The sequence below is a fragment of the Periplaneta americana genome, chromosome 4, assembly GCF_040183065.1.
Source record: "Periplaneta americana isolate PAMFEO1 chromosome 4, P.americana_PAMFEO1_priV1, whole genome shotgun sequence".
Lineage (NCBI taxonomy): Eukaryota > Metazoa > Arthropoda > Insecta > Blattodea > Blattidae > Periplaneta > Periplaneta americana.
This window is the reverse complement of record NC_091120.1, coordinates 5,175,734-5,189,171: the sequence shown is the minus strand read 5'-3', so window position 1 is coordinate 5,189,171 and position 13,438 is coordinate 5,175,734. Positions and strand designations below refer to the sequence as shown.

The 13,438-nt window shown below is 33.9% G+C and overlaps 1 protein-coding gene across 3 annotated transcripts in view; it reads left to right on the top strand.

The window, feature by feature from the left end:
- Positions 1-13,438, top strand: part of LOC138697507 (sulfotransferase 1 family member D1-like) — a 56,476-nt gene that overhangs the window by 7,449 nt on the left and 35,589 nt on the right. For all 3 annotated transcript variants that reach the window (XM_069822808.1, XM_069822806.1, XM_069822807.1), the window contains exon 2: positions 12,430-12,661. In XM_069822808.1, the coding sequence (XP_069678909.1) occupies positions 12,430-12,661 (232 nt within the window). The remainder of the gene's footprint in view (positions 1-12,429; positions 12,662-13,438) is intronic.

Sequence of the window (13,438 nt, the reverse complement as noted above, 5' to 3'; positions counted from 1 at the left end):
TCGTCTATAAAAATTAAATACATTACACTTTAAGTATACTTGAGTCCGTGTTTCATGCGGTAATGTCTACCTCTAGCAGAACAATGCACATGCTGCTGACGTGCGTTGGCATTGTTTTCACAGCTGATGTACACATCCCAGGTTTTGTTGTGCGAGTGCTAAGCAAGAGTGTGTGATCCACCCCGCGGAGTTTCGCAGTTGCGTAGCGAGAGTCCTGTTACTCAGGATTCGCTGTGTTTATTACAGTACGTTGACCATGTTCGTGTTAAAGAAGGTTTTACTTGTTTTTTTTTTTTTTTATTTGTTAAGTGGAGGAGATGGTTAAATATGTTGAATAATCTGTAAATTTTCAAAATAAATCCTTTAAAGAAATGTTTGAAATGTGAAAAACATATTACAGAATATAAAGCGCATTAATAGCCATGTCCACCTCTGGCTGATACGTACATCTACATCTGCTCACATGAATGCAAGAACTAGGTAACTGAATTTTTCCTATTTTGAGATTTTGCCTATTTACTTATTTATTGCACTAAGGAATATGTCCGACTAGGGAAAACACAGGAATTTTACTTCAAGCAAGTAAAGAGATAGGTTTGGAAGTAAGCCAAAGTATATGATTACGTCTCGTGACGAGAATATTGTACGAAATGGAAATATAAAAATTGGAAATTTATCTTTTGAAGACGTGGAAAAATTCAAATATCTGGGAGTAACAGTAACAAATATAAATGATACTCGGGAGGAAATTAAACGCAGAATAAATATGGGAAATGCGTGTTATTATTCGGTTGAGAAGCCTTTATCATCCAGTCTGTTGTCAAAAAAATCTGAAAGTTATAATTTAAAAAACAGTTATATTACCGATTGTTCTGTATGGTTGTGAAACTTGGACTCTCACTTTGAGAGAGGAACATAGGTTAAGGGTGTTTGAAAATAAGGTGCTTAGGAGAATATTTGGGGTTAAGAGGGATGAAGTTACAGGAGAATGGAGAAAGATACACAACACAGAACTGCACGCATTGTATTCTTCACCTGACATAATTAGGAACATTAAATCCAGACGTTTGAGATGGGCAGGGCATGTAGCATGTATGGGCGAATCCAGAAATGCATATAGAGTGTTCGTTGGAAGGCCGGAGGGAAAAAGACTTTTCGGAAGGCCGAGACGTAGCTGGGAAGATAATATTAAAATGGATTTGAGGGAGGTGGGATATGATGATAGAGACTGGATTAATCTTGCTTAGGATAGGGACCAATGGCGGGCTTATGTGAGGGCGGCAATGAACCTCCGGGTTCCTGAAAAGCCAGTAAGTAAGTAATATGTCTCGTTTTCTTTTACCTATTTGTTACATTGGAAAACAATGTCGCTGGTATCATTCGATCAGTTACCTAGTTCTTGCATTGCAGTCTGTGTGATTTTTGCTATAACAGAGATAACTAAAACACGTAAGTTTGGAGTTACCTAGTTGTTGCATATTATCAGGCAGTACATATCACTTGACGATAAGCCTATGTGTCACAGGAAGAACAATTTGTGTATATCTGAAGTCTGGTTAGTGTAACATGCAAGTAATCGGCGATGTATGCAATGAAGGGGGAAAGAAACTGGCCACCCTACTCCATTATCTCGTGGTCTAGTTGCCTCATAAGTGATGCCATATTGGTATCACTTGTGGGGTTCAGCTTCTGTGACTCCTACTTTTTTAAAGTTGTGGTCCTGTAACTTTATTTTTTCGTTCAATTCCTTCCCTTTAAACTACTCTTTGATATGTGAAAAATTCATTACATAAAATATGATTCAAATTTGTAACCTTGTCGCCTGTTCTGACGCCATTTTTAAATCTCTGGTGCACAGGATTTTAAATTATATTGAACTTCGCAGTTTCCTGAAACTCTAATATGTTTGAATTTCATATTGAAGGTATACCGATAAGCTATCACAATTTGACTATAATTATGTGTTTGTTCCGCCTTTGCTTATCATACGATAAAATGGAGAAACTAATAAATCATATTTTCATTAACGTTTTCGGTACTTATGTACCATCTTCAGATGTATGTATATAATGCTAATTGTTAACCAAGCCTCTAGGTGCATGTGTCGTGAACTTAAATAATCGAGTGTTTTTGTGCGTACTGTGTTATATCGATGAAGTGTTGCCATGATTGAATAAATAATTACCTAGCTCTTATATACTATTTGTTGGTACAACATACTATCAAAATTGAAAATTAAAAATTAAATGTTTCAGTCAATATTTAAAACACTATTTAAAAACACTATTTAAAACTGTTTAAAACACATAGTTTGTGCATCACTTTAAATATATGAAGTTAGTGATCACTTGTTGTGCGGTGTTTGCCGATGTGAAGTTGAATGAAGCAGTTGTGGTGATCTTGTTTTTTAGCGTTGAGCTAGACGTGGTATCGTTGACATGGCTATGTTTGCTGGAAGTGATGTTGTGGCACTTCTATAATATTTAATGGCATTGCTGTAATTTGTACCCATAGATGTATTGTTAAAACAAATTGAAGGTTGTCAAGTCCATGGATTTAGTATCGCCTGGCGAGTCTGTAACAATGATTAAGTATTAATTTATGAATTTGAAATTGAGAATATTTGAAATTGTTAATTTAGAAATTCCTTTAACTGGTGTTGGTTTTGGTTAACTGCTAGGGGTGATGCCTGTTATGTAAGAAAAGTAACTTACAGTTTTACCGCGTGTTGGTCTGCTCGTGCTTGATGCTAGGCTGATACTAAAGCGGTGGGCTTGCTCACAGTATATTTAAGTTGTGTTGTCTGTTACCGGAAGTGGAGGGGGAATTGGTGAGATCTGTGTGTGCGATTGTTTAGGCGGGAATAGTTTGAATAATTTGAAAAGTGGATTATTTATGTTAGCTATTTGTTCATTTAGTAGGGGTTTTCCTGAGTTGTGTTCTTTTATGATATGAAATTGTTCAGCTGTTTCTATTGTGGGGTCATTTGTGATTTTTAGTATTTTCAGAGTGTCGTTAATATTTGCGAGTTCGTGGTTTTCATCTATGAGGTGTTGTGCGAATTTAGATCTGTTTCTATTATAAACGAAGTCAGAGGTGTGTTCACGAAATCTTATTTTGAAGTTACGCCGAGTCTGTCTTATATATGTTTTGGTGCAATTTTTGCAGTTTAGCTGGTATATACCGCTGTTTAGGAGGGGTTCATTATTGTTGGTGTTATTAGGAATTATGTTGTTTAGTTTGTTGTTGGTACGATGGGCTATGTTAATATTTTGTTTTTTGAAAAAGTTATACTAAGTTTGTTTGAAATCTTGCCGTAATATGTTAGACTATGCCATTGTTTTTTGTTTTGTGTTTTCTCGGGTTGTAATGTTGTGAATTCTTTTTTATGTAATTTTGTTTTTCTCTTTTGTATTAAGTTGTTAATTAGTTGGTTTTCGTATCCATTTTCAGAGGCTATTTGCTTTATATAATTAAGTTCTTTATTGTAATTATCTTTATTTAGCGGTGTTGTGAGTAATCTATCAATGAGGAAACGGAATTTGCTAATTTTATGTGTGGTTGGGTGTGTTGAATGTTTTTTATAGCATGTGTGGTTGTTGTTTTCTTCCTGTATATGTTAAATGTAATTGTTGGGGCTCCTATTGTTATATTTAAATCTAGAAAGTTAAGGCTGTTGTTATTGCTTTGTTCTAGTGTGAATTTTATGTTTTGGTGCAATTTGTTAAATTCATCTAGTATTTGACTATCTGTGTTTTGGGTGTTTTCGTATATTATTATTGTATCGTCAACATATCTTGCGTATGTGCTGAAATTGAACTTATTGTTTAGACTATTTATATGTTTGTTTTCGAGGTCTTGTAGGAATATGTTAGCTAAGTATCCAGATAAGGGGTCACCCATGGCTAATCCAGTTGATTGAATGTATATTTTATTATCAAATTTGAAGTAATTTTGTTTTAGTGATGTTTTTAGTAATTGGATGATTTGTTGGATTATATTGTTATCTAATTGGGCTTCATTCAGTTTTTGAATAATAATGTTAATGGTTTCATCTATTGGTATATTGGTATATAAATTTGTGACATCTAGTGAAAGTATTTTGGTATTGCTCGTGGTTTTGAGTTTTTGGAGTTTTTTTATTATTTGTTTTGTGTTGATGATGGTATATTGGTTGTCTTGAATGATGTTATTACTTAAGAATTTGTATAAGTATTTATTAACTTTGTAATTTGGGGCTTCTCTGCAATTCACTATTGGTCTCATTGTCATTTCTTTTTTATGTGTTTTGGGTAATGTTTTTAAATTGGGTGCTTTGGGGCTTTTCATGATGAAGTTTAGGATTTTATTTTTTGGTATAAAGTAAACTCCAAAAACTCAAAACCACGAGCAATACCAAAATGCTTTCACTAGATGTCACACATTTATATACCAATATACCAATAGATGAAACTATTAACATTATTATCAAAAACTGAATGAAGCCCAATTAGATAACAATATAACCCAACAAATCATCCAATTACTAAAAACATCACTAAAACAAAATTACTTCAAATTTGATAATAAAATATACATTCAATCAACTGGATTAGCCATGGGTGACCCCTTATCTGGATACTTAGCTAACATATTCCTACAAGACCTCGAAAACAAACATATAAATAGTCTAAACAATAAGTTCAATTTCAGCACATACGCAAGATATGTTGACGATACAATAATAATATACGAAAACACCCAAAACACAGATAGTCAAATACTAGATGAATTTAACAAATTGCACCAAAACATAAAATTCACACTAGAACAAAGCAATAACAACAGCCTTAACTTTCTAGATTTAAATATAACAATAGGAGCCCCAACAATTACATTTAACATATACAGGAAGAAAACAACAACCACACATGCTATAAAAAACATTCAACACACCCAACCACACATAAAATTAGCAAATTCCGTTTCCTCATTGATAGATTACTCACAACACCGCTAAATAAAGATAATTACAATAAAGAACTTAATTATATAAAGCAAATAGCCTCTGAAAATGGATACGAAAACCAACTAATTAACAACTTAATACAAAAGAGAAAAACAAAATTACATAAAAAAGAATTCACAACATTACAACCCGAGAAAACACAAAACAAAAAACAGTGGCATAGTCTAACATATTACGGCAAGATTTCAAACAAACTTAGTATAACTTTTTCAAAAAACAAAATATTAACATAGCCCATCGTACCAACAACAAACTAAATAACATAATTCCTAATAACACCAACAATAATGAACCCCTCCTAAACAGCGGTATATACCAGTTAAACTGCAAAAATTGCACCAAAACATATATAGGACAGACTCGGCGTAACTTCAAAATAAGATTTCGTGAACACACCTCTGACTTCGTTTATAATAGAAACAGATCTAAATTCGCACAACACCTCATAGATGAAAACCACGAACTCGCAAATATTAACGACACTCTGAAAATACTAAAAATCACAAATGACCCCACAATAGAAACAGCTGAACAATTTCATATCATAAAAGAACACAACTCAGGAAAACCCCTACTAAATGAACAAATAGCTAACATAAATAATCCACTTTTCAAATTATTCAAACTATTCCCGCCTAAACAATCGCACACACAGATCTCACCAATTCCCCCTCCACTTCCGGTAACAGACAACACAACTTAAATATACTGTGAGCAAGCCCACCGCTTTAGTATCAGCCTAGCATCAAGCACGAGCAGACCAACACGCGGTAAAACTGTAAGTTACTTTTCTTACATAACAGGCATCACCCCTAGCAGTTAACCAAAACCAACACCAGTTAAAGGAATTTCTAAATTAACAATTTCAAATATTCTCAATTTCAAATTCATAAATTAATACTTAATCATTGTTACAGACTCGCCAGGCGATACTAAATCCATGGACTTGACAACCTTCAATTTGTTTTAACAATACATCTATGGGTACAAATTACAGCAATGCCATTAAATATTATAGAAGTGCCACAACATCACTTCCAGCAAACATAGCCATGTCAACGATACCACGTCTAGCTCAACGCTAAAAAACAAGATCACCACAACTGCCTCATTCAACTTCACATCGGCAAACACCGCACAACAAGTGATCACTAACTTCATATATTTAAAGTGATGCACAAACTATGTGTTTTAAACAGTTTTAAATAGTGTTTTTGAATAGTGTTTTAAATATTGACTGAAACATTTAATTTTTAATTTTCAATTTTGATAGTATGTAGTACCAACAAATAGTATATAAGAGCTAGGTAATTATTTATTCAATCATGGCAACACTTCATCGATATAGCACAGTACGCACAAAAACACTGATCATTTAAGTTTACGACACATGCACCTAGAGGCTTGGTTAACAATTAGCATTATATACATACATCTGAAGATGGTACATAAGTACCGAAAACGTTAATGAAAATATGATTTATTAGTTTCTCCATTTTATCGTATGATAAGCAAAGGCGGAACAAACACACATAATTATAGTCAAATTCTAATATGTTTGCTTTATTCTGCATAAAAAGGTGTACATCTTCGGAACTATTCATGTTACATGCATTATATTTGTTGCACACATACTTTAGGTTGTTAGGAAACTTTTCACTGGAATATAAATTTGTTATTTTGTTCAATTAAAAAAATATGCCTCCATATTTTAACAAAAGCACCTCCAAAATTAATTCTCAAGATGTAATTCTTTATCTTACACATTTCAAAAATCAATATCAAAAATTGTGCTTAAGACATTTAAAAAAATGTGTTTTTAAGAGGAAAATGCCATAGAAGTTTTAATGCATATTTAAAAATGACTGAGATATATCCATTTTAGTGAATTAGGGCCTACTCTTTTGGGTATCTTTTTTCAAAATTTTAGCTCCATTTCATCTCATTTCTCTTACTGAAGTTTCTTTTATTCAGAACGGAGCCTAAGCGTAATAAGTATCATAGAAACACATGTATGTATTTATTCACACTGCAATGGGTATATACCCGGTGGCAGTGGTAATTAATTACACTCAATAATGACAATAATAAACTTATTAATTAAAATACAATTAATAATAATACTAATAATTAATACTAACAATAATTTATAATAATAATAATAATAATAATAATAACAGGGAATATCCTAAATTAAATGAAGCACGATCACTTAAAATAACATTTAAAGTAAATCTAATTTGTATCTTAAACCTAAGTTCGAACTGAAACCCACGAGTATGATATGTTCATATCTGCACAAGAACCTTTCAACATTACACTCATTTCGCTGTCAACTCACTCACTGCACAGGAACTACGACACATTTCACTGATTCTATCCTGATTTCACTAACACTTCAAAAACATTTCAAATACTTTGCACTGCCACTATAAACTATAAAGCTTCACTGACAGGAACACGTTTCACTTACACATCACACTTCACTGACACGACACACTTCACTGACACAACATAATTCTTCACTGATACAACACTTCAATAACAACATATCATTTACACCCTTTAAATACTGTGTATAATTACCGTCTATTAGTAAAGTCCTTAAGCCTATTTTTAAATACATTTTTGGTTGTTGGTAAAGCCTTTAGTAAGTCTGCAGGTAAAACATTCCAGTCTCTGATAGTACGATTGAGAAAAGAAAACTTTCCAGTTTCCGTCCTCTGTCTTCTTTCCCTCAATTTATATGAGTGGTCGTTCCTTGAAGAGTAATTTGGCGGTTGCAACCTATTTTTTATTTCTCTCCAGGCAGGCTCACCTCTGTAAGTTTTGAACAGTGCGCATAATCGAATTCGCGTTCTCCTGTCCGTGAGTGTGTCCCATTTTAATAGTGAATTTTTCCGACAATACTTGAGAACCAGTTTTTTAATCTTTTCCAGTGTCTTAATATGTTCTAATCTGTAAGGATCCCAACATGTAGCACCATATTCCATTACTGGACGTACTAGTGATTTATATGCAATCTCTTTGGTTTTATCAGAGCCTTTTCTTAGTACTCTCATCACAAAGTGTAACGCTCTCCATGCTTTTCCCGCTGTGTCTGTAACGTGTTCCCCCCAGCCGAGATCGCTGCTAAATGTTATTCCGAGGTATTTACATTTGTTAACTTCCGGAATGGTTTCACTCCCTAACATATACGATGCGACTATTTTATTTCTTTTCCTTGTAAAGCTGATGGCTTTGCTCTTTAGAGAATTTATTTTCATTTTGTTGGCTATTGCCCAATTGTTTATTCTGTTGAGGTCTTTCTGAAGAAGAGTAGTATCTTCATAACTTTTTATTTCCCTGTATACCATACAATCATCCGCGAATAAGCGAACCCTAGACAAGATATTAACTGGCAAATCATTTACAGAAGCCAGGAATAGAAGAGGCCCCAAGACACTCCCCTGTGGGACTCCGGAAGTAATTTCAATTGGGTTCGATAATTTCTCCCCTACCCGTACTCTCTGAGTACATAGAAACCTGAGTACAAAAATTCCACAGTTACATTAACAGGTTTCCGCGGCCGGTGTTCTTGTTCTCAAGCAAATATTACCCATGTTTATTTGTTGACTCGTTTTAAGCAGTTACATCACCTCCACTATTTCTTCTTATCAAGCAATTTATTGCCTGTCAAACACACACGTTCCTAATGAGGAGCAACATTCTTAGTCACCCACAACAAATTGCAACAAATATTTCGAAGAAATGATATAACCACAATAGAGTTTGTTGCGTGGAAATGGACTGAAGACCGTCCCTGAACTTAATTCTTATGTTATTTGAAATGTAATTCTCTCGTTCAAATATCTTTCACATAACGACTTAATTTACATAACTAGACATGTGTTGTTATTACAAGATAAGAAATTAACGTATTGACGTCATAAAACTGAAGTTTTTATTATTTCTCATTACAATATTAATTATGACCAGTGGCGGTTGTTGCTGGTATAGTCCTACTCGTACTACATTGCCTGCCACGTGCCCTAGGGATGAAATAAGAATTCTGCATGTCTTATTGTTGTGCTTATTCGTGTGATGGTAGAATAGTGTTTCTCAGCGTTTTTAGCCTCGTGACTCTCCTAAAACAAAGAAAATAAAAATCAAATTAATAGGCTACTTCGCGATTCTCATGAAAAAACTTATCGTATTAATTATGTTTACTACCCTTGTATCGTAATAAACTCAAAGGGATACATCGTTTTTTCTTATTATTATGACTAAAATATTATAATTAATTAATTATTATGATTATTATTATTATTATTATTATTATTACTTACTTACTTACTTACTTACTTACTTACTTACTTACTTACTTACTTACTTACTTACTTACTTACTTACTTACTTACTTACTAGCTTTTAAGGACCCGAAGATTCATTGCCGCCCTCATATAAGCCCGCCATTGGTCCCTATCCTGAGCAAGATTAATCCAGTCTCTATCATCATATCTCACCTCCCTCAAATCCATTTTAATATTATCCTCCCATCTACGTCTCGGCCTTCCCAAAGGTCTTTTCCCCTCCGGCCTCTATATGCATTTCTGGATTCGCCCATACGTGCTACATGCCCTGCCCATCTCAAACGTCTGGATTTAATATTCCTAATTATGTCAGGTGAAGAATACAATGCGTGCAGTTCTGTGTTGTGTAACTTTCTCCATTCTCCTGTAACTTCATCCCTCTTAGCCCCAAATATTTCCTAAGCACCTTATTCTCAAACACCCTTAACCTATGTTCCTCCTCAAGTGAGAGTCCTAGTTTCACAACCATAAAGAACACATTATTATTATTATTATTATTATTATTATTATTATTATTATTATTATTATTAAAGCCATCGGTTTGGAAGTAAATCCCGAAAAGACAGAGTATATGATTATGTCTCGTGACCAGAATATAGTACGAAATGGAAATATAAAAATTGGAGATTTATCCTTCGAAGAGGTGGAAAAATTAAAATATCTTGGAGCAACAGTAACAAATATAAATGACACTCGGGAGGAAATTAAACGCAGAATAAATATGGGAAATGCCTGTTATTATTCGGTTGAGAAGCTTTTATCATTCAGTCTGCTGTCAAAAAATCTGAAAGTTAGAATTTATAAAACAGTTATATTACCGGTTGTTCTTTATGGTTGTGAAACTTCGACTCTCACTTCGAGAGAGGAACATAGGTTAAGGGTGTTTGAGAATAAGGTGCTAAGGAAAATATTTGGGACTAAGAGGGATGAAGTTACAGGAGAATGGAGAAAGTTACACAACACAGAACTGCACGCATTGTATTCTTCACCCGACATAATTAGGAACATTAAATCCAGACGTTTGAGATGGGCAGGGCATGTAGCACATATGGGCGAATACAGAAATTCATATAGAATGTTAGTTGGGAGGCCGGAGGGAAAAAGACCTTTAGGGAGGCCGAGACGTAGATGGGAGGATAATATTAATATGTATTTGAGGGAGGTGGGATATGATGATAGAGAATGGATTAATCTTGCTCAGGATAGGGACCAATGGCGGGCTTATGTGAGGGAGGCAATGAACCTCCGGGTTCCTTAAAAGCCAGTAAGTAAGTATTATTATTATTATTATTATTATTATTATTATTATTATTATTATTATCACAAACTCCATGCAATGACACACAACCGTTATACACGTTCACAGCATAACCTTGTTCTATCAATTCCACTCCATCAAACATCTCTCTATTCTGCTTCCTTCACAATACACACAGCCCGTTCCCGGAATTCCTTGTCACAGGAAATCAGGAGCAGTCAGAGTCTAAAATCTTTTAAGTACACTTTACTTTTAAGTACTCTCTACTTAGAAATGTTTTTATTGAGCAGAAGTAAACTCTTGAGAAAGTTTCAAAACAATTTGCTTTACATGATCAAGTTATTATTTTTTTTCTCTCGTCATTCTTTCTTTTTTTCTCTCTTCTTTTATTTTTATTATCTTGAATTTTACTTCATTGTTTGTATTTGTCTGCTATATATTACGTTTTTGTTATTCAACTTGTTATGTCTTGTAACCACATCGAGTTTATCTCGAGCAGTTTATGTCTTATAAAGTGTATATTTTCCCCTTATACTATGTAACTGATTTATATTCTCCTAATATTATATAACTGATCTTGACCATTTGTAATTTTCTATTATACTAGTGGCCTCTGCAGCAAATGCTGCAAACTAACTCCATTAGATGTTCAAATAAAAATTTATCGGATTTATTTCCAATGAAGAATATCGGCATTTGGAAAGTTATTTGCTTCCACAATAATGAAACAAACTCCCTCTGAATGTAACCTACTGCATGGAGAGCTTGAAATGTAGAGGGTAAAATTATTTTATCCTGCTAAGAGATCTTGCTGAAATGATTGGGAGATTACAAAATTTTCTGGAGGTCTTATTTTATCAATAAGTAATACCTTTTGGTCTTTCTTTAGGAACTGCAATTTTTGCGCTCTCTCGAGCCAATACTGAAGAGAATGACGCATATAAATATCTACACCACACCACCATTAAGTATATGAAAAAAACCCAACCCCACTTGATTAATAACTATAAAAATATTTCATTTTTAATAATATTATCTTACGTAAGTTTTATAGTTTTGTATATAACTATAAAACTTACATATATATATATATATATATATATATATATATATATATATATATACACACGACATAGCCGCCACTCAGTAACTTATAGCAATGAAGATCTAATTTAAGATATTCTCTGTATCTACTTATATAATCCCAAAACCTTTCACTTTCATATCATCAATATAGCATTAATATGTATAATTAATGAAAAATAGTCACATCATGGCATTAACTATAATAATATTTAATTTCTGATGGTAATAATATCCTCAAGTTTTGTAGATTTTAATATCCAAAACACACCTGTACTCAGAAAATTACACACCGCAAAATCAGACCTGTAAATTATTTTTAGTAAATCTCGAAGTTTTAAAAACCAATTGAATTTGAGCTCTAAATATGTCAGCAATCCTGCAGGTCATGGCCTTCGTGTAATAGTTTATTGTTTATTGTAGTGTGTGTTTTCTTTTATACTGAAATGCAATTAGTTCTCAAAACTAACGAAAGATGGATGTTTGAAAATAGGAAAATTATGTAGGAAAACTAACGCTTCAGTGAAAGTTACTATTTTTCTGAAAATCCTTGGATCCCAAGCTTCAAAATGACGGGTCATTCATTAAAATCCGTTCAGCCGTTTTCCCTTAATTTCCATTACCAGTTCAAATTATATACATAGATATCGCTATGGTAAGGAAACTTAATTTTATAGTAATCTCTGAAAGTGTTGACTTGTTTATTTTTATTAGCCTCTTTTGTTCAGGTGAGTACGACGAGGATGTCTGGAGAAGAAAAAGACTTCAAGGTGGAAGAATTGAGAGGTCCTCTTGTGGACAAATTTGTGAAGGCTAATCGTCAAACATACACAGACGGCGTCGTGAGGATCTGGCCATCGGGTGCGACCATGACCCGCGACTTCCCCAACCATATAGCCAGGATCCGACGCCTGGCCGTGCGTCCGGATGACGTCTGGATTGTAACGCATCCCAAGTGCGGTAAGAGCCTTCCGGGCTATTCCTTCTCAAATCGACCGAAATATAGGGAAAATTGACCTTGCGATTTTTAAATACAATGAAACTTTTTCTGTCCGTTCACAACTGTGATACAATGCTTTGTGCAAAGTTTGAGGCATCAGAACTTCATAGTGTTTAAATTAAAAATATTTAAATTTATCGTATTTTCATAAAATTTGCAACTTTAAACTGTTGTGGCTCCGAAACCCTTTCACCCAATGATCAAAATCATGGTTTATTTTGATGCTGAGAAGTTAGAGTTTATATTGACATGTAAACAGTTTTTCTTACTTTTTATGGAAATGGAGAAATTTAGATTTTTCTTCATTAAGACGCCCTTGACCACGAAAAAATATTTTAAAAATATATGGTTACATTCCGCATTGAAAGTACAAATAAACACATATTTTTTACTGGTGCACCGTTGATAAGAAAGTATTGAAAATATCAAATAAAGGAAATAAATATTACGCGCGTGAACTAACCAGTTGACTGTGAGACGGGAGCTAGCGGAGACAAGCAAGGCCAGGAGACAAACACGTGATGTTTAGTCTAGTAGCGCATAGCTGGGCTATCTTTATCACAAGTTTTCATAAACACAGGGGTAAAATGACGCCCAACGCTCACTTATCTTCATCTCTCGGCCAGTGCGTGCGGTACTGCGCCGTTCAAGTCTAGGCGTGTGAAAATAATTTATTTAATACCCTCGAAACTTATTGCCGAGCCACTAAGCAAATAATGCCGAATCCCTCTTAATAA